Source organism: Schistocerca serialis, chromosome 3, assembly GCF_023864345.2.
Source record: "Schistocerca serialis cubense isolate TAMUIC-IGC-003099 chromosome 3, iqSchSeri2.2, whole genome shotgun sequence".
Lineage (NCBI taxonomy): Eukaryota > Metazoa > Arthropoda > Insecta > Orthoptera > Acrididae > Schistocerca > Schistocerca serialis.
The window spans coordinates 79689425-79710811 of record NC_064640.1 but is presented as its reverse complement, the minus strand read 5'-3'; the positions used below and the strand labels follow the sequence as shown (position 1 = coordinate 79710811).

The window sequence follows — 21387 nt, the reverse complement described above, 5'->3', positions numbered from 1 at the left end:
TTCATTTGGGGTAACTCCATTTACATTGTGCATAACTGAAATTCAATATATCTACCAAATCACTGGGGAAAATGTACATAATGACTCTTTATTAGTCAAAAAATCATTCAAAAGGATGTGGATTGCTTGACAAAATATCCTAACAGCAAGGTCTAGTGTTGCACTAAATTTCTGACATAAATACTACTTATTAGGAAACAGAAAACTTTCAAATTGCTTTTTGAATTGTAGTTCATATTAAACAAATAATACCCCACAAATAATTTCATTTAATTGTTTTTACGTATCAGGCTGACAAATAAGGTTGTTCATTGGGAAATTGAATTCATTAAGGTAACGAACATCAACAGATGTTATGTTTCCTGATGCTCAAATGTTTCTTGTATTTTGTTCATCCATTTTTGCCTGTCACAGACAGCTTACATTGTAGTGGCATCAAGAAGTCAATTGTTACTGGTAAGGGGAAAGCAATGTGTATTGACCCACATGAACTGAATGTCGCGTTACAACTGAAATGCATGCATATTGACTAGAGGAAGTGAATAAAATCAGATTAAGTACACTGCCAAAACAAATAAGTGGAACTTTAAGCACACAGATTAACAATCACATGGTAAACTCATGATATTTACAGTTATGGATTACTAATGAAAGTAAATATGTTTACTACTTACCACAGACTTCAGTGTGAGGTAGTTGAATCGATCACTGCTTGCATGGTCACCTGTACTTTCCTAGAAGAAAATAAAGCATTAAACTGGTTCTACATTCCCAGTGTAGAAAAGAAAATTCTGTGCATATAATCTCTTTTGTCACATCATTAGTGTGCATAAAAATAATAACTGAATGACTGGGAGAGAGAGAGAGAGAAAGAGAGAGACAGAGAGAGAGAGAGAGAGAGAGAGAGAGAGAGAGAGAGAGAGAGAGAGAGAGAGAGATATCATTTGAAACCATGGGGTCTCTGTGGAATATACTTGCATAGGGATTAAAGAATAGCCTGTCATATTTAGTGAAACTTATCTTATTCTTTGATTCATTAACATTCTGACATGTTTTGGAAAGTTCTCATTGTTCTAAACAAATTCATCTATTGAGTTCTATTTGTAATGGCATGCAAGATATTCTGTTTATAATGCAAAACGAGCTTCAAACATGAATTATTGCACAGATGGCACGAAAAAAGCACTACCTTCAGCATTTTTCTGATAATCGTGTAGCCTAACTGCAGTACTGCACATGCTCATAACCCTAAAAGATGGTTCATTTCCCTCAACCAAAGAAAGTGATGCAGACATCTGCTAGAATTATTTATTTTAAAACACCACAGCTCATTTTCTACTCCATCATCATTTGATCTTTAATGAGATATGAAACCTTGATTTTCCTGCTTCCTTCACTAACCACATGGTACACATAGGTAGAATCTGCAATTTCATATTGACATAGCAAAAGTTAGCAATACTGAGCATTTTGAAGAGCTCATAGATCTTTGAGATAGTGAATGATCTGCAGAGGTTGTTAAATTTTGAAAATTTGTCAGGAAGTTTAATGTTGGTTCAGTTTTTCTTCGTCCAATGACAAAAAAGTTAAGTGTGTGTAAGGAATGGTACACTGTAGATGCAATTTGCACAAATAGATAATGTACCACCAATAGGTATGTAAGTGATTAGAGTTGGAGTGATCTGTGGTAGCTCAAACAGCCACCTGATCACTTCATATTTTCCCCAGAATATCACATTATCAGAAGCACTGGTTATTTAACTGGTGTGCAATGTAGCAAATAGTAAGTGAACACTTTGAAAGTCCATGGGAAATACCACATGCTCATTAGAAACAACATCACCAACAGATGACAGAGTTTGAAAGGATCAACATTTTGGCCTCCACGGACCAAGCTGGTGGAATTGTGAAATATCCAAGTGCGTGAAGTGTTCAGATGTGACAGAGGACCCAAGCTGAACTTAATTGGAAGGTAAGGGAAATCACATCCATCATAAAGGTTCTGGTCTATGTAGGCCTCACCACACCAAGATAGTATTACCATATTGTATGGCAAGCACATCATAATATCTTGATAGCTGTGCCTGCTTACTGAACACAAGTAATGAACTCACATGTAATGCTGCACCATTGGTCTGAGACTAGCAGAAGCCAGACATGAATCACACGTTGTTGAGATATTTTCTTGGCCAGCAAGATCCACCAGTATGCCCCCAATAGAACTTCTGTGGGACCAACTCAGATACCATTTTCATCCCAGTACCAAGACCCAAGATACTGAGATGCAGTTACAAATGTTGTGGGGCAGTTAAGCTCATGAGATGGTAAGGCGTATGTAATATATCCTTCCCAATCACACGAGTGCACGTATCCACACCCAATGGGATGTAACATCTCACACACAAGGGACTAGCCATGTGCTCACAGTGCAAATTGTTCATTTAACTCGTATCTCATCAGCGTGTTATGCCCTTAGAGTCCTGTCACCAGCATGTACCAGCTAGTGTTTTTTAGCTGCACACTTATACTAATCACGTGTATACTCAATTTTTTGTTATGGAATGCTTTTCTGGGGAACAAATACAAGAACACAGATTTCAAGCTACAGAAAAGGGCCATAAGAATAATAATCAAAAACAGTAATCAAGCTCGTTGTGAAGATCTGTTCAAAACACTGGGGATTTTAACTACACCATGTGAGTGCATTTACCAGTCAGCTGTGTACATCAAAAATAACATTGATAATTACTGTACAAACAGTACTGCCCATGACCAAGAAATGAAAGATAGACTGAACTTACATTCAGCAAGAAAGGATAAATGAACAACTCAAAACAGTATTTTATACCAAGGAATAAAACTGAACCATAAATTAGCCAAAGAGATTAAAGAGATTACTGAAACAAACTCATTTGAAAAGGCAGTTAAAAAACATCTGTAAAGCAATACAGTCTATGCATTAAAGGATTACATAGATAACAAAGATTTGCGGTTTGGTAAAAATGTAAGACATATAAACAATAATAACAAGACATATTATTTCACATAACATTTTCACATTAAGTTTTTCCTTTTTTTCTTCTCTGGAAAAACTTACTCCCAAAGCTATACAATGCATAATACTAACACCTCATCCTTTTTCTGAGCTCAACATCTCACTCGTTACATCGGGATACTGGCTCAGTTTTTCAGGCTAGCAAATGCAAAGTTCGGATACAAAAAACTGAAAACAGGCACTGTCACTATGGTCCTGACATCAGCTGATAGTGTGTGTAGTGTTACATGTGGTTTTTGCAGTGGCTAAGAGTGAGAAATGAATGAACAGTGTAGTATAAACCCTTCACATTACTAAATAACTTTGTAAACAGTAATGTACACCAGGGATAAATTGGATGAGGTAGCACTGTTTTAAACAGACTGGCCTCGTATTTGGGAGGTTGGAGGCTCCAGTCTTCATCCAGCCTTCTTAATTTATGTTTTCCATGTTTTTTTCCAAATTACTTCAGGCACATCCTGGGATGTTTTCTATAATAAGACCATGGTCAACTACCAGTCCCTTGTCAAACTAGACCTGCAAGTACGCAAATGCCTGCATATATTAATTACATTGTTTTTGTTGTTCTGTCCAGTCACAGTAATGTGACCACCTGTCAAAAGCCTCAATAACCACCTTTTGCAGCACGGACCACTGTAGCACGTGCAGGAAGGGAGTCAATGACGTTCTGGAAGATACTGATAAGGACGTGGAGCCGTGCCGACTCCAGTGCCGTGGCCAGCTGTGCGCGGGTAAGGATCCGTGGCACGGACAGCCCGATCGAGATGATACCACAGATTCTCCAAGGCGTTTAAATCTGGGGAGTTTGGTGGCCGGGTAAGTACGATAAGCTCGTCGTGGTGCTCTTTGAACGAGATACCTACATGTGAGCTGTGTGACACACTGCACTGTTCTGCTAAGTGACCCTATCGTGCCAAGGGAAAAACAAACCGCAGTAAGAGGTGGACACGGTCCCCGAGGACAGAGGAATACTTGTGTCGATCCACTGTGTCTTCTAGAATGATGAGAACACCCGGGGTATGCCACAAAAACATTTCCCATACCAAAAGGCTCCTTCTTCTGCTCTGGATCCTTCTGACGGTTGTTGCAGAGCTGTAAATGCCAATGGCCTTCTGTCCGATGGAGCATAAAATGTGATTCATCTGAAAAAGCTACCTGTTGTCATTAAGTGGATGTTCAGTTGCGGGCCAGCCGTTGTGGCCGAGCAGTTCTAGGCGCTTCAGTCTGGAACTGCGCGACTGTTACGGTCGCAGGTTCGAATCCTGCCTTGGGCGTGGATGTGTGTGATGTCCTTAGGTTAGTTAGGTTTAAGTAGTTCTAAGTTCTAGGGGACTGATGACCTCAGGTGTTAAGTCCCATAGTGCTCAGAGCCATTTGAACCATTTTTTGTTCAGTTGTGGTACTGGCGTATAGATTCCACCTGTCATCACTGCTGAACAGCAGTCAGCACGGGTGCACGAACCGGGAGCCTGCAGCAACATTTGGTGAACATTCATCGAGTAGACACTATTGGTAGCCCCTCGGTTCGTCTAGACAGCCAGTTGCTGAACAGTTGCACATCTATTTTCCCGTACACGTATCCACAGTCGTTGTTCACCTCTGTCATTTACGTCCCGTGGTGCGCCACAGTTGCCTCGGCGCCAGTTTTATACAGCGCCATTTTGCCTTGCACGGTATATTTAAACCACCCCGGCACGGGAACAGTTTACAGACTAAGCCGTTTCGGAAATGCTTTCACACTTGGTCCGAAAATCAATGATCACGCTCTTTTGGACTTCAGAGAAATCACTCTGATTCTGCATTAGACAACGACTGCACTGTTTACCACATCCCCCCGACACGCTTTGTGTACCCTCCACTGCTAGTTCTCCAATCTGCCATCTATGTTTCGTTATTACACACTGACGTACTGACGTCGAACAGAGGCGGTGACTGGATCGTGTAAAACAACATAACCTCTCAAAAGGTGAAGTTTCATTTCAAATTTCTCCTCCCTGTCGAGGTGTATTCTATGTAGTAACAGTTGCTGATGTAACACTATTATGTTCAGTGTTATAAAACAATCATTCAAGTGTTGTATTTATAAGGAAAGTCAGTTTTGTTTGCAGTAGCAGTCTACTGTCGAAAATACAGTATGTTGTTCAAAAGACATAATCCTTTTTCAGTTGACACACTGAACTACAGAATAGAAAAGCGATGTTCTAGATATTTAGTTTTCTTAAGTTTACACTATAGGTGAAGGATTTGAAGACTATGATGAAAAAGAGTTGCTGGTTGATTGATACACTAACTAACAAAGCTTAAGCACCTGGAGAGAGATGAGAAACTGAAATGACATGTCATGCACTGAGATGGTACCGATTTGTTGTTTTATTCCAGTGATTACAAAATCAAGTTAAATGAACAACGAAATTGGAGGATCGACTACACTTCTCAACCTTTGACAATAGATTGTTGCACCCCTTAGCTATTAATTCATACTTTGCTACTGTTGGGAATGATGTTACACACCATTGATTCCCTTCTGAAGTAAGTTGGCTGAAAACTGTTGTAAATGGCCTCGATATCCCATAAAAAGTCACTGGGATGCAGCTGACACCCGAACTGATCTGACATAGGTTCGGGGATCTTTCTAGTGTACCCCTACATCACGTAGAAAGTTCACAGAGACACATGATATTTGTGACGAGCGTTGTCGCTTTGAAAGATGCTACCAAACTACTGTTTCATGAGAACCAACATACGTGAACACTGGATGTCTGTGAAGTACTGCTCTGCCATCAAAATTCCCAGTGGGGACCAGAGGTCATACACTATGTCTCCCCACACATGACACTAGGGGTAATCCCAGTGTGCCTTTCATTGGCATAATGTGAGCTTTCCCTCGGCACCATCATACTTGCAGACAATGGCCATTTAAGTTAGTGCAGAGGCGATATTCATCGCCGAAAATGATGTGAGCTCACTGGTAGTAGTCCATGCTTCCTGCATACGGCACCACTCCACATGCAATCGTCTGTGTTGTGGTGTTAATAGCAGTCATTGCATCGGATGGTGACTGAATATAATGGCTTCTGCTAGTTTCCGAGCAATAATGCAGGATGTGTCGTAGCTAGTCCATTGATTATGTTCGGGTGGCAGATGCAGACGTGAAGGTGTTACAATGAGCTAGATGCTCAACAGAGATCATCTCTTCGTGTGGTCAGACTTGGTCGGCCAGAACCTCGACAATGCGTACAAAACCATTATCGCATGTTCCCATTTATTCCAACATCGAGCCATTGCCTTGGCCGACCGCTCACCTCAATATTCATTATTTTACCAGCTGGCGACATGCTGACCCACAATATTGCTCTTTACACGAGTACACAGATTCTTACTGGCAATTTGCTGTCCTCATGAATCATCTCACGCATGCATTCCCATTACATATCCTCAGTGGCATAGCTAGCATGGGTGGCACCTGGGACAGATACCAGCGGTGTCACCCCACTAACAACAACTCTTAAAATCAGTAAAAGTGGGTACATTTCAAGTATGAATTTAAATAAGACAAATGAAGGCCTTAGAGTCATTAATCATCAAATTGCCATACGTAATAGTATTCTTTTATTATGCATTATACATTAGTATATAGTATTATGCACTATACATTAGTATGTAGTATTATACTCTATACATTAGCTTAAATACTTCAGAAAAACATTTACTAATGCGAGACACAAACACTTAAAATTTCTTTCTAGCTTTAACACCCGCAAACTGATATCACACATTCAAAATTAATATTTTGTGTTGCCTCATGTTCGTTAGTTAACATGGGAAAGTTATTTAGCCTCGTGTTGTTCATTGTTGATAATAAGTAATTTTTAATTACCTTTAATTTACTAGAACTCCTCTCACATTACGCAATTGACACGCAAATCGTCATAGTAATTTTAGAAGAGTATAAGATTTGGAAGAGAGTCTTTAAAATCCCATTCCACGATGGATTTCAAAATGTCAAGACATGCCCAATCAGAAACTGTAACAACTGCCGCTTTTTAATGTCTTCTAACCCTTGGAATCTCATCGAGGAGTTCTCCTTCTGATCCTTCATCATAAAAACCAGTGCATTTTGAAACAGCTAATTTCAACGCCTCATTGTTTGCCGAAAGCGAAGTATTTGGCCGCACAAGCTCGAAGAGTGAGACACCTTGAATGGACTTTGATCTGGTTCGGAGTAGAATGCTGAATCGGTCAAGACAATCCAACAAATCCTTTTCATGCTCTGGTCTTAGTGTGAGTTCTTTATCGGTGGCCAATTCACTAGCCATTCGTTTTTTACGACTAATTCGTCTTTCTTTTGGAGTGCCGTATTCCTCTGACTTTCTCGCAGCAAGATGTATTGCCTCTTCTACAATATGACCTCGTTTTTGTTCAGTATAAAGACGAAGTACGCCTATTTTTGTAAATAATGATCAAGACTCAGGCCTTTACTTTACAATGCAAGCTGAGTACAATTTACTTCTCTCAGCACATCATTCCAAAAGTAAAGATAACACAGAAATTTGAAATTACATACAGCAGGTATAAGATTTTGTGCAGCACCTCTGATCACATAATATGTCAGTTGCAGTGACAACATCATAAAAATTTTCTGCCAGAGCTTTTAATGCAGCATACTGAGCACACGTTGTTGAGAGTCTTTTAACAGATGTTTTGCCCTGTTTGATAAGAACATCGCAAAAAACTAGTGGAAGCAGAAAAAAATGTAAAAGTTGTCTCTACTGTTCCGAAAAATGTTACACAAGATACATTCTGTGCAAAGGAATGTTACCCACATAAATTAATTGAATGATCAATACATCCAATAAAACGACTTTATTGTTTTTTGCTTGGCTTGCACTCCTCCATATAGGTCTACATAGTTCATAACAGCTGCATTGTCATATACTTGGGATCAACACATCATAAAGTCTAAATTATCATTTTCAAGCTTTTTAAGAATTTAGTCACTTACATCAGCAGCTTTTTTCCTTTTAGAGGAATAAATCCAAGAAATACTTCTTTTAATTCCACTTTTCCGTTATCAGCTTTCACGAAACGAATCACTTCAGACATCTGATCAATATATGAAAGGTCAGCTGTGCTGTGAAACAATACCAAAACATTCAGACGATTTGATTTCTTTACAATCTTCAATTTTACGTGGTCCGCTAAAACATTTATAAATTCATTCTGTACTTCTGGTGATAAATGTGACACTTTTTGAGATTTCCCATATTCCTAGTTCCATGTGTGTTCCTTCAACACTACATCATATTTTGACAGTAGTTTCATCGGTCCTAAGAAATTGCCTTTATTTGTAGAGTCTTGTCCTTCATTGTGTCCACGAAATGCTAGGTTTTGTTAGCCAGAAACAAAGTTATAAGCAATAACTTCGATAAAAGACCCTTCCACTTCAGTTCTTCAGTATCCATTAATTGCAAGGCTGCGTCATCTATTGTTTTATGCAATTTCCAAAGTTTTCCAGTTTTCACGACTTTCCAGATGGTCATTTGTAGGTTCCTGGTGGGCCGCTTTAGGATTCAATTTCCACCACTACTAAAATCCAGTCACAAATGTAGACCTTGCATTAATACTACTGGTGATAACAAACAAACGATAGAAGAAACATTAGAGGTTATTAGTTGGAGAGTAAACCATCCAAGACCGCAGTTTTTCACCAGTGAGCATCACCTTATAAAACCATTTCTTTCAAAGATACCGCATGTCGCCTTTTGCTTTTAATCCGTGCCTAGATACAGAGCCCAATGGCCCTTCTCTGGTTTGGAAATGTTCCTTTCCTTTTTTCATGATCGCAATGCGAACATAATCAGGAACAGGTATGCTCCAATGAGATACTTCTCTCAAGTCCTGCAGAGACTCATTTACATTATTAGTCTTCGATAGTAATAACATTATCAGTATTATCGCAGCCATTTTCAGTATTTTTTTCAGATTTGTCTGCTTCTTGCGATATCACCACATCTGTATTGTCGTTGGTGCCTTCTGAACATGAGCTGATATTATCCGAATCAGTCCTTGCCTCAATGAGAGAATCAGTTTCTTTTGACGAATTTTGGCAATCATCAGTGCTTGTAACATATTCTAAGATGGCGCCAGAAACGCTCTGAAGTGCATCAGTTGTAACCTGTTTTGCTTTTCTCTGCTGAAATTCACTTTCTCTTTTAGATGTATGAACTCCTCGAGGCATATTTATTTTATTAGATCTTTAATAGATTTATCAACAAAAAGTATGCTCTTTTAGTGTAGCCCACCTCACATATACGTTACCTTGTAAAAAAAAAAAAAAAAGTGCTGAAAGACAGTGACAAAAAGATATCATTTAAATTCTTTTAGTTTCAAGAAAAGTATAAACGTTAATTTCATCTGTACATTAATTTTATCATCCCCCTTCAAAAAAGTACAAATGAAGTTCTACTGTATGTAGTTCGATTGTTCGCATAAACTAGTTTTCCGAACATCTATTTCCAGTAATTAGTTCAGATAATCGACGCTCTACTGTACTTAGTCCAGCATAAAGGTAGCTCCCATAACAGCTTATTTTCACAGAATGAAATGGGATATTCCTTGCTACACGTGTTTGCAAAGTGTAACATTACATACTAAAAATAATACGGTACTCTTTCAACTAGTTTCGGTTAACATAAGCCACTCATTTTCTAGAGTTACATGAGATCATTTATGACATGTTTGTGCTTGGATAGCATAAGTCGCATACATAAACGTTAACAGAAGTGGTACTGTCAGCATGAACGAGCTGACCACACTATGTTTAACTGACAAGTGATTATTACTACTTGTGGTATGTAACGAAATTGGTGGGCGTATTTTTCAGCCTGAGACATACCACGGTTCCTGAAGCGATGGCAGTCGTGAATACATTTTTGATATATTTTGTTACAAATTATTAAACTATCCTATCCATTTGCCTTGGTTTTAGTTTTTTACTATATATATTTTCAGCTCTTTTACAACACACTATCGAAATTACAATGATTCACATCACGTCACTCTTTTACAACACACTATCGAAATTACAATGATTCATATCACGTCAATCAGAGTTCACAACACGAAAGAAACAAGAAGTGGAACAGCCGACAAGAAGCGACGATTTTGGGGGAACCACGATCGAGCAGTAGAGCAACGAAGGTAAAAAGAACAGAAAGCGGGTCCAAAACACTGTCTAATTCATAGTGAGCTCAAACGCAGATGCTGAACTTCATGCCTTCTATCACAGCTGCCAACCATAGTGATCTATTGTTTGATACGAAGACGGTTACTGGAAAGCATTCCAGCAGTGGTGGCCGGCAGTATTTGAAGTTGGGTGTAGCACTGATGTTTCAAGGTTGTATTTTTTAGACGCTTACCAGAGAGAAAATTCCGTTTCTCGGCGCCTGGATTCCCGACGTTCTTCATTCACGACCGACAAAAATGTAAAATGCAGTTATGCTGATGAGAAGACATTTCCTCCGAATTTTTACCCTAAAAACAAATATGTGAATGAAGAAAAAGTATTATGATTGCTGCGGAAATATCGCTAATGGTCATATTCTGGGTGGCGTATCCTGGCGGCTAGGATAGCAAATTAACGTTGCGGGAGGAGAGAATGCTGGGAGAAGTGTTCTCCGTAGACTGGTGCTACCTCGCGGAGCATTCGGAACTATTTCTAGTTTACTACAACACCCAGTGAAGTAACCGCAAAGCTTCCAATGGTGCCACAGACAGGCCCGTTTCAAGTTAGGCTGGCCGTGGTGTCCGCCAGACACAACCCCCTTGAGTTTGTTTGGAGTCCAGCTACATTTCTGAGTCCTTTACAAGGTAATACAGCATTGGACAACCAGAGGTAACGTATTTCATGGTACGTGTTAGGCTTACTAAACCGAAAATACGAAGTGTAAAATTACTGGGAGTTGTGCAACACCACGCACTGCCACTGCATTCCAGTGACTGTGGTACGATATATTACACATGAACCGTGTGTGTTGCTGCCATATTGTACATCTATACGCGAAAGTCCTTAAATTGCGCTTACACAATTGTTGTAGTTCCGTGAGATATTCATACCATAGCAGATAATCAGGACGAAAACTTAGTTGTCGGTACTGTACGAGACGCTGACCCATTTATAAACCGGCTGATGGTACATTTGTGTATGGAACCGCGTCTATGTTGGACCATTCCTTATAGGCGCTTAACGTTATAGTCAACACATGTTCAGTTACCATCTGTATCCGCGTGGTCGCTTAAAGTTGTATTGTTGGGCGAAGAAATTGTTTCATTTTATTGCTACAGATCGTTTCACAAATAGTTATGCTCACCATATTCACTGAAAACTTCACTGAAAGAAAGGTGGTTTCATGGTGATTGTCGCTTAAGTTAGGAATAAGATGAACAAGGATTCCATGCAATTGTATGATTTATCAGGGAGGTTATATTCCTTTCATCAGTTGGTCGAAAATACAGCAGTTTTGATAACACCAGAGACCATGCCGGTGTCATTGGAAAGTACGAACTCGAAAAAAGTCAAGGGAAAGGAAGCGATCAGAGGTTAATGATGAGTATTTCATAAAAACAAAGTATTATTTAAACTAGTAGGACCATACTGAAGGTAGAAATCATGAGTGCATATAGTTTTTTATACGAGTCTGAGTGATATGAATCATTTCCATAGGGAAGGTTGCATCTATCGAAAAACACTTATTTCGTCAGTGTAGCATGTATCCAAGTTATATGGATGTCAGTGATAACAACTTATGCAGTGCACTATTGTGTTTATGTTTAGTATACAGGGTGTTACAAAAAGGTACGGCCAAACTTTCAGGAAACATTCCTCACACACAAAGAAAGAAAATATGTTATGTGGACATGTGTCCGGAAACGCTTAATTTCCATGTTAGAGCTCATTTTAGTTTCGTCGTCCACCTAAGCTCAATGGAGCATGTTATCATGATTACATACGGGATACTCTACCTGTGCTGCTAGAACATGTACCTTTACAAGTAAGACACAACATGTGGTTCATGCACGATGGAGCTCCTGCACATTTCAGTCGAAGTGTTCGTACGCTTCTCAACAACAGATTCGGTGACCGATGGATTGGTAGAGGCGGACCAATTCCATGGCCTCCACGCTCTCCTGACCTCAACCCTCTTGACTTTCATTTATGGCGGCATTTGAAAGCTCTTGTCTACGCAACACCGGTACCAAATGTAGAGACTCTTCGTGCTCGTATTGTGGACGGCTGTGATACAATACGCCATTCTCCAGGGCTGCATCAGCGCATCAGGGATTCCATGCGACGGAGGGTGGATGCATGTATCCTCGCTAACGGAGGACATTTTGAACATTTCCTTGTAACAAAGTGTTTGAAGTCACGCTGGTACGTTCTGTTGCTGTATGTTTCCATTCCATGATTAATGTGATTTGAAGAGAAGTAATAAAATGAGCTCCAACATGGAAAGTAAGCGTTTCCGGACGCATGTCCACATAACATATTTTCTTTCTTTGTGTGTGGGGAATGTTTCCTGAAAGTTTGGCCGTACCTTTTTGTAACACCCTGCATACGATCATCGAAATGAGACGCAACGCACGAGGAGTCAGAAACTTGTGCCCGCATTTAAACACATTTCTACAATAGTACCAAATATTAAGTCGAACTCTTACATTTGCATCTACTTCTATACTCTGCAAACCACTGCGAAGTGCATGACAAAGGGTACGTCCCACTTTACCAGTTAGGGTTTCTTCCCGTTACATTCATGTATGGAACGCGGGAAGAATAATTGTTTAAATGCCTTTGTGTGCGCTGCAATTAATTAGATTAATCTTTCCCTCACGATCCCTATGCGAACGATAAGTAGGGGGCTGTAATATATTCTTAGTCATAATTAAAAGCCAGTTTTTGAAATTTTGTAAATAGGCGTTCTCGGGATAGTTTACGTCTATCTTCGAGAGTCCACCGGTTCAATTTATTCAACATCTTTGTGACACTCTCTTACAGGTCAAACAAACCTGTGACCATTCGTGCTATCCTCAGCATACGTTCAATGTACCCTGTTAGTCCTGTTTCTTACGAACCCCAAAAACTCGAGCAATATTCCAGGATGGGTTACACGAATGATTTGTAAACGCTCTCCCTTGTAGAGCGATTACATTTTCCCAGCGTTCTAGCAATAAAACGAAGTCTACCACCGGCTTTACCCTCGACTGAGCCTATGTGATCATCCCATTTCATAACCCTACAAATTGATACACCCAGGTATTTGTAGGCGTTGTCAGATTCCAGCCGTGCCTCACTGGTATTATAGTCAGAGGTTACTACGTTTTTTTCGTTTTGTGAAGTGCCCACTTTTACATTTATCTGAACATTAAAAATAAGTTGCCAGTCTTCACACCACTTTGAAAATTTGTCAGGTTCTGACTTAATAATTATTCAGCTTCTTTCAGACAGTACTTCACTATAGATAACTGCGTCATTCGCAAATAGTCTGAAGTTACTATTAATATTGTCCGCAAGGTTATTAATATACAACATAAACAGCAAGGCCCCCAGGACACTTCTCTGGGTCACGCCCGAAGTTACTTCTACATCAGAGGATGACTCACCATCCAAGATAACATGCTGCGCCTTCCTTATTAACTGGGGTATCAGCTTAAAGGGTGTTACGCACCCTTATTCCAGTGCACTGAGGTTTGGGATTTAGGAGGACATTTTCTTCACCGCCCGAGTACTACTGATAAACCTGTCTCACCACCAGCATTCGAACCTGCCACACATAGCGATAGTGACTATGCGGGTAGCTGAGGAAAGGAACAGACTTAATTTTTTCGATTGTTGTCAGTGTTGTCGCTATAACTGCATCGCAGTCGTCAAAAGGAAATAAATCGCTTTCCCTTACTAATCCTGATTTTTAATTCAATACACGATGCATTTCGAGCCATGTGGGCTCATCTTAAGGTGCTCGATCAGTTTACATCATTACATGAAATTGACTGACAAGGACAGCTGAGTTAAGTATCCGTGTTAAGAATGAAGACGTCATTTTTTTTTCAAAACCAAATTACCGTATTTAATTTTCAATACAGTCGCCTTTTGTGATAAATAATTTTCCCAATGTCCTGGTCATATTTTGAACACTTTCAGAATTAGTAATTGTCACGCATGTAAAACACAGCTCTGTCTCGTAGACGACCACATTCGAGCAGATTTGTTGTGAGAGTCATTTCGTTATGCTTAGCAAAAAGAAGAAATCGCAGTGGGTCATGTCAGGCGAACATTTAGGAAGCGATACCAACTGGGGCAGTTTCGCGGCGACAAATGCCGCTGGGAAATAGCACTTTCTTCTTCACCAAATATGGTTATGTATCCTTCCATTTATTTTCGAACAGGTCCAATATCTCACTGTCAAATTGTCGAGAGATCATTTTTCCGTTTTATAAGAAAATCCCAACAATCGTCGCCATAACTTTGTAAGCTATTGGGACTGTCCTCACCTTCTCTGAAATAGTTACTACTGGCAACAACACTTTGTTTTGATTGTTAATCCGGCGTCAGACATTTACAGGTATATCGATGTGAATGAGGGTAGATTCGGAACAGTGCCTGTGACACTGCAAGCATGTTGTCGCCTAAAACTATTTTATAGACTTCATCAATTATCTTTACTTTTAGTGTGAGCAAAGAATCAACGAAATCCGAGTGCAGTCATTTAGATAATAACAGAACCTGTGGCATGCTTCGCAGCTCGAAGTAGACATTACGATTCTACGCTTTTGTTGCCGTAGGGAACAGTGTAAAAGTAGGTTCGCTGAACGTACTGCATGCGGCAGCAGTTGCGATTTTGTGCTCATTTCTTGCTAAAGCCGGTTCTTCGGATTCGTTTGGTTTACGAGAGATTTGGAAATAACGGCTCTGCGAAGAACGATTAGTTTGTATAGTTCCCATTGCATCGATTTTGTTGACACAGCTCGGCATCCTCTCTCGCGTCAGTGGTTTTCTTATAAAAGGTAATAATTCTCTACGTAACTGACCAGTTTATCTCTTCTTCACCTACCGTAACTGTTACGAGATTAGGAGGCGTCTGAGAAAAGTAACACGACTGATTTTTTTATCTTCTAAAGTATTTTTTTTTCAAGCAACAATACAGTCCCCTTGAAAGTAGGTGCCTTCGGCAGCTATATACCAGCTGAAGCGTTGTTCCCAGTCTTGGTAGCAGCGTTGAAAGACTTCAACTGGCAGGGCCTTTAACATGTTGGTAACATTCTTTTGAATGTTCTCCGGGGTCCTATAATGACATCCTTTTAAAGGGGCGCTGTGAAACAACAGGAATGCCTTTTGAGGTCAACAATTCAGTGTTGAAAGTTGCCGTCTGATGTCCGTTGCCACGATGCAGCATCCACAGTGTCTGGTCTCTCTCGAGTCACCCTCCCTTGAGCCTTTAAACGACATCTTTGTAAAACACTTGGTTGGCAGTTTGTCCCAGAGGAAGAAATTCCTTATGCACGATACCCCTACCGCCAAAAAAGCAAATCAGCATTGTTTTGATCATTGATGAGATCATTCGAGCTTTTCGGTCGAGAAGATGTCTCGATGTGCCACTCTTCACTTTGCTTCGTTGTCTCAGGATCGCACACAAAAATATAGGATTCATCAACTGAGATCGCACAGCTGAACCATTCGTGGTCATTGGCAATCCTCTCAAGAAGATCAACGCACACGTTTCTTCAGCTCAGGTGTGAGGTTTTTCGGCACCACTTTGGCACAAACATTTCGTACCTTCAAAACTTTGGTCAAAATTTGATGTTCGGTGAAAGTGTTTAAGCGGTCGCTCATCATCCTTATTGTTAAACGTCGGTCTGATCTCACAAGAGCACGCACACGTTCGACGTTTTCGTCAGTTTTTGAAGCTGAAAGTCTCTCTGAGTGATGTGTTCTCGACGTTCCAAAAATTATTTGTGCCAGAGAAAAATTTGTTCTCTTGATAAGAAGTGGTCCCCATAGACCTGTTTCAACTTTTCAAGGGTCACATTCGTGGATTCCCAAAGTTTAACAGAATACTTGATAGCATAACGTTGCTTTAAATCCTGCTGTTCCCTTTGCGTACCACACAACAAAAACACAACTTCACTGATGACCCTCTCAAAAATCGCGTGATGGCTGTACGGAGCTGAGACTGGAACTGAACACACCGGTTTGCGCGTTGCGAGCTTCGCAGTGCTGTCGCACCTTGCAGATGCAGCACAACTGTAACTCTAGCCGTGAATGATAAGTAGCACTGACAATTCACCCACGTCGAAACTCTGTAAGATTCGATATAGTGGTAAATTGACATAGGAAAACAGATGTAACAGCTGTGCAGAAGAGTTATAGTCAATGGGGCAACGAAAGACGATATCTGTGTCTCACAGAGAAGTTGTAAGACAAACTTCACAAATGAGGACTTTATAGCGGGGTGGACTCGAAGTCAGCGTCGGAGGCTACACAATTGTTTGGTCGTGTCGGAGCTAGAGATAGTATTTACGCAATTATAATCTCTGAATAACAACAGTACTGTGTAAACCTGTCACCTTCTTTATTAACGAAACAAAATTAGTTTTATCGCAAATTAATAATTTAACTAACGATTGACGTCTAGGGTTGATAGATCCCGTCATGGTGAACAACTTTTGTTAGATGCAAAATGTTCTCCGATACACTCCGACAACGCTAGGAGTCCTTTAGTATTCGCTGGCCCTGGGACGACGAGATTTCACCAAACTAGCACACCCTTTTAAGCAAGTGTGCTGGTGATTTTCGACAAGAAAAAGATAAAATGAGTGTCCGTAGGTGGAGAAAAATATTTTTGAAGTGAATCAGGAACTTTGATTTTGCCTGGCCAGCCCTTTCAAGCAGAGTAGATGACCGGATTATAGGCAACACACATTGTCTATGCACGCAGCAGAGTGGCTACGCCCTACCGCCCCTCAGGGGCATCCCCAATACAAAAGACATCTAGCTTCACTGAGAAGCATCAGTGAAGATTTTGTCTCTAAAAAAAGATGGTCCCCGATGACGTGATCTATCACCATGGAAATTTGCTCCAAAGACTTTTAAACATCCTTTTTATACGCTGAAGCGCCAAAGAAACTGGTATAGGCATGCGTATTCAAATGCAGAGATATGTAAACAGGGACTATACGGCGCTGAGGTCAGCAACGCCCATATAAGACAATAAGTGTCCAGTGCAGTTCTTACATCGGTTACTGCTGCTACGATGGGAGGTTATCAAGATTTAAGTGAGTTTGAACGTGGTTTTATACTGGCGTACGTGCGATGGGAGATAGCACCTCCGAGGTAGCTATAAAGTGGGGATTTTCCCGTACGACCATTTCACGAGTGTATCGTGAATATCAGGAATCCAGTAAAACATCAAATCTTCCACATAGGTAAGCCAAGACCAAGCAGACCTCATGTAATGACGAACAGGGACCGTCGAGCACTGCGGAGGGTGGATGTAAAAAAGCGCATGAAATTATCGGAAGGAATCACTAGTGACCTTGCACAATCACTGAACGTAGTTGGTTACAAGGGTCGAGCAGCTCCTCATAAGCCACACATTTCTGCAGTCAGTGCTAAGCAACGCTTGAGGTGGTGAAAAGCGCACAGTGGATGGCTGGCAGCGATTTGAAGTGACTATACACTATGCCAGCCGATGGAAAGCTTCGGGTTTGGCAATGCCCGGAGAACGTATGGGACTGATTTTCGTGGTTAGGGTGTGGTCCTCTTATTGCGGAAGGATATGAACGCAGTTTACACCATTGTATACAACGTACAGTAGAGGAACAGTCCGCAGATGATGACTGTTTGCATAATCGTGACAATGCACCATCTCCCTAAGCAGTATCTGTGAGGCAATGATTTGCTGACAGTAACAGACTTGAAATGCACGGCGTGCAAAGAATCTCTACCTGAACTCAATGGTACACCTTCGGGCTAAGTTAGAATGTCCACTTCCTTCGACACCCCAGATTCCAGCACGAGTACCTTCTCTCGTTTCGCTTCTTGAAGAAGAATGATCTGCCACTCGTCCACGGACATTCGGATGTCTTACCAAAAGTGTCCCCAGCAGAGTTCAAGCAATCATAAAGGCAGAGGATGGACACACCTCATATTAATGTCCAGTAATAGGTGTCCGGATACTTTTGATCAGATAGTGTACGTCTCTGCTTAGATACACTTATTTTAAGGTTTTCTTGTTGAAAATAATAAAAAAAAATGGTTCAAATGGCTCTGAGCACTATGGGACTTAACATCTCTGGTCATCAGTCCCCTAGAACTTAGAACTACTTAAACCTAACTAACCTAAGGACATCACACACATCCATGCCCGAGGCAGGATTCGAACCTGCGACCGTAGCAGTCGCGCGGTTCGGGACTGAGCGCCTGAACCGCTAGACCACCGCGGCCGGCTGTTGAAATTCACTTTGTCAATATACTGGGGTAGGTGGTATGCCGCACACCTGGTTAGTACACCCTTGCCAGTTCGGTGACATTTCGTCGTCCCAGTGCTGGTGAATACTAAAGGATGCCTTAGCTCTGCCTCTGACAAAAGTTGTTCCCCATGACGCGGTCTAGCACACCTAGACGGTTGTTGTAAAGACTTTGAAACACAATTTTCCATAAGAAAGTGCATTAAGCAACGAAACTTGAGACCGGAGAATTAACTGAGACGTCTCAAAGGGCAATCATTTCGAAAACAAACTTTTGGATTTCTTTCAGTGTAGAGTGTGATGTAAGCCATTTTATATTTGTCATCAAAGATTTTCTCAAAGTTACCTATCTCTCACTTTTTTGTAGTACTACTGAAGCAGAGAATGATGAAGTAACACTTCTTTCATATTTGTGTTTCCTGCATTATTCACATTCACAGATCCTGCGAACTTGCTGATCAAGGTAAGGATTGGTGAGCACGAAAGCAAACAGCAAACATTGTCTTGTTGAAATGTAAGCCGAGGGTGGCTTGCCATGAAGGGTAACAAAATGGGGCGTAGAATACCGCTGACGTACCGCTGTGCTGCAAGGGTGCCGTGGATGACAAGCAAAACAGTCCTGTCATGTAAAGTAATGGCACCCCACATCATAAGTCCTCGTTGTCGGGCCGTATGGCGGGTGACAGTCGGGCTAGTCTCTCACTGTTGTCCGGGGCGTCTCCAGAAGCGTCTACATTGGCCATCGAGGCTCACCTCAAAGCGAGACTCATCACTAAAGACAATTCTACTCCAGTCAATGAAATTACAGACCGAAGACGTGTCTGGAGACGTCCAAGGCAGTGGTGGGATACCAACCTGGCTGCCGCCCACCCTATGGCCTGACATTTCTTTTCATAGCAGAGCCCCTTTGGCTGTCATCTGCGGCATCCTTGCAGCACGGCAGTACGTCGACGATATTCTATGACCCGTTTTGTTGCCCCTCATGACAAGCCGTCGTGGTCTTACATTTCATTTCAGCAATATAGTGCCTGCCCGCACAGGCGAGAGTTTCTACCTGTTGTCTTCGTGTTTGTCAACCCTAGCCTGGCCAGCAAGGTCGCCGGATCTGTCCCCAATTGCAAACATCTGTAGCATTAGGGACAGGGCCCTCCAACCAGCTCAGGGTTTTGACGATCTAATGCGCCAATTGGACAGGATTTAGCACGATATCCCACAGGAGCACATCCAGAAAGTCAGTCAATCAACGTCAAGCCGAATAACTACTTGCATAAGGACCAAATGTAGACCCACGCGTTATTGACTTGCTCAATTAATGAAGCACTTCCTCTTGAATGAATCATTCAGTTTTTCTGAAACTGTAGTCATTTGTTTGTCTGTACATGTACGTCACATCTACCGATTTCCGTCCCATTCTGATAATTTCTTCGTGGTGGGTCTTGTTTTTGTCTTAACGTGTATTTTCAAATCTCAGTTCTCTCAAGTTTCGTTGCGGTTACTCTTCAGGCAGTGGAATGACCTATAGATTCAGACTGCCTCACACACTCTGGATAACTGACGGCACATGAAATATTGCGTTTAAGCACTGTTCGGATCTCTAGCCGTCACCTGAAAGCCATTTTGGAGTGTTTGCAGTGTCTACATTGAGATACTCTTTTCTTTTTCAAATGTTACCAGGAAATTTTACTAAGCTGTCCCATGGTGGACATACCTGAAGCAATTTCTTAGCTCCAGAAGTCCGTTGTTGTGGGCTGGGGCTGCTCTGGTGATGCTGACGTTCAACTACCGCCTGGGGTGTAACGTTGACAACAGTGTTGCCGTTATTTGGAATTTAGATTTCTAAAGTTCGAATTTCTAATTTCAAGTTTCCACATTCAGTAACAACCCGTTTCAGAACTATCGAATCTGGAAGTGCGGTCTGAGGTTTTGGCTGGGAGTTTTGTAATTTAAGAGCTGGAGGCAAAGCTCCTCCATTGGAACCCCAGCGGGGAAATATTGAACCTGCCAACACTAAACGACTGCTTTGACATGTGATGTCATCAAAATGGTGTACATAAATCACCCTTCAGAATGTATGTTCACCACGACTAAGATTATATATTTACAGTTGTTGGTATCATCAGCCCCCAAACAAAGGGCCACCTTACAATCTAACCTAAACCTCTGGCTGTGCTACAGATCAGCCTTTCACCACAACCTTCGTTTCATAAAATACACAGCAGGAAAAAAAAAAATGCAACACCATCAAGAATTGTGTACAGTGGCACCAGGGTATAGTATGTGTATACTGTGGGGTTGTAGCGTTAGTGATTTATTTGTCATAGTCATGAGCAACCAGATGGCGCCCAGGACGCCTGTCTCTCCATCTTTTGTTTTTACCCTGCAGGCAGTAATTGTGCTGAGTTTTGAGGTGGATAATGTTTGCAACACTGACTCTAGGGTACGACCACGCACCACCGACAAGTACATACTCCTGTTGAACTCCTTTTGCAGTTTGAACAGTGTTGTATCGTGGGCCTGCGTGAAGCTGGATAGGCGTATCGACAGATCGTTTCATATATTGGGTAAAACGTATTGGTGGTGAAACTGCTTTCATCAATGATCTGTGGAGTATTCCTAAACCTTTACAAGGGGAGGCCGCCAATTGTGAAATTCAGATTCGATTCATACTGCGCATAATAAAAGCTCATGGCCAGAGGTGTAATGTGGCAAAGCACCAAGATGCACTTCTCAGCCGTTGTCGAGAAAATCGACAGTTAAAAGAAACCGTTGCGGTGAAATGCTCTCTACGGTTAATAATTTCATACAGCGTCGTG

The 21387-nt window shown here is 41.2% G+C and overlaps 1 protein-coding gene across 1 annotated transcript in view; it reads right to left on the bottom strand.

The window, feature by feature from the left end:
* Positions 1-21387, bottom strand: part of LOC126470686 (forkhead box protein P1) — a 724940-nt gene that overhangs the window by 174395 nt on the left and 529158 nt on the right. The window contains exon 5 of the mRNA XM_050098687.1: positions 675-734. Coding sequence (XP_049954644.1) covers positions 675-734 — 60 coding nt within the window. The remainder of the gene's footprint in view (positions 1-674; positions 735-21387) is intronic.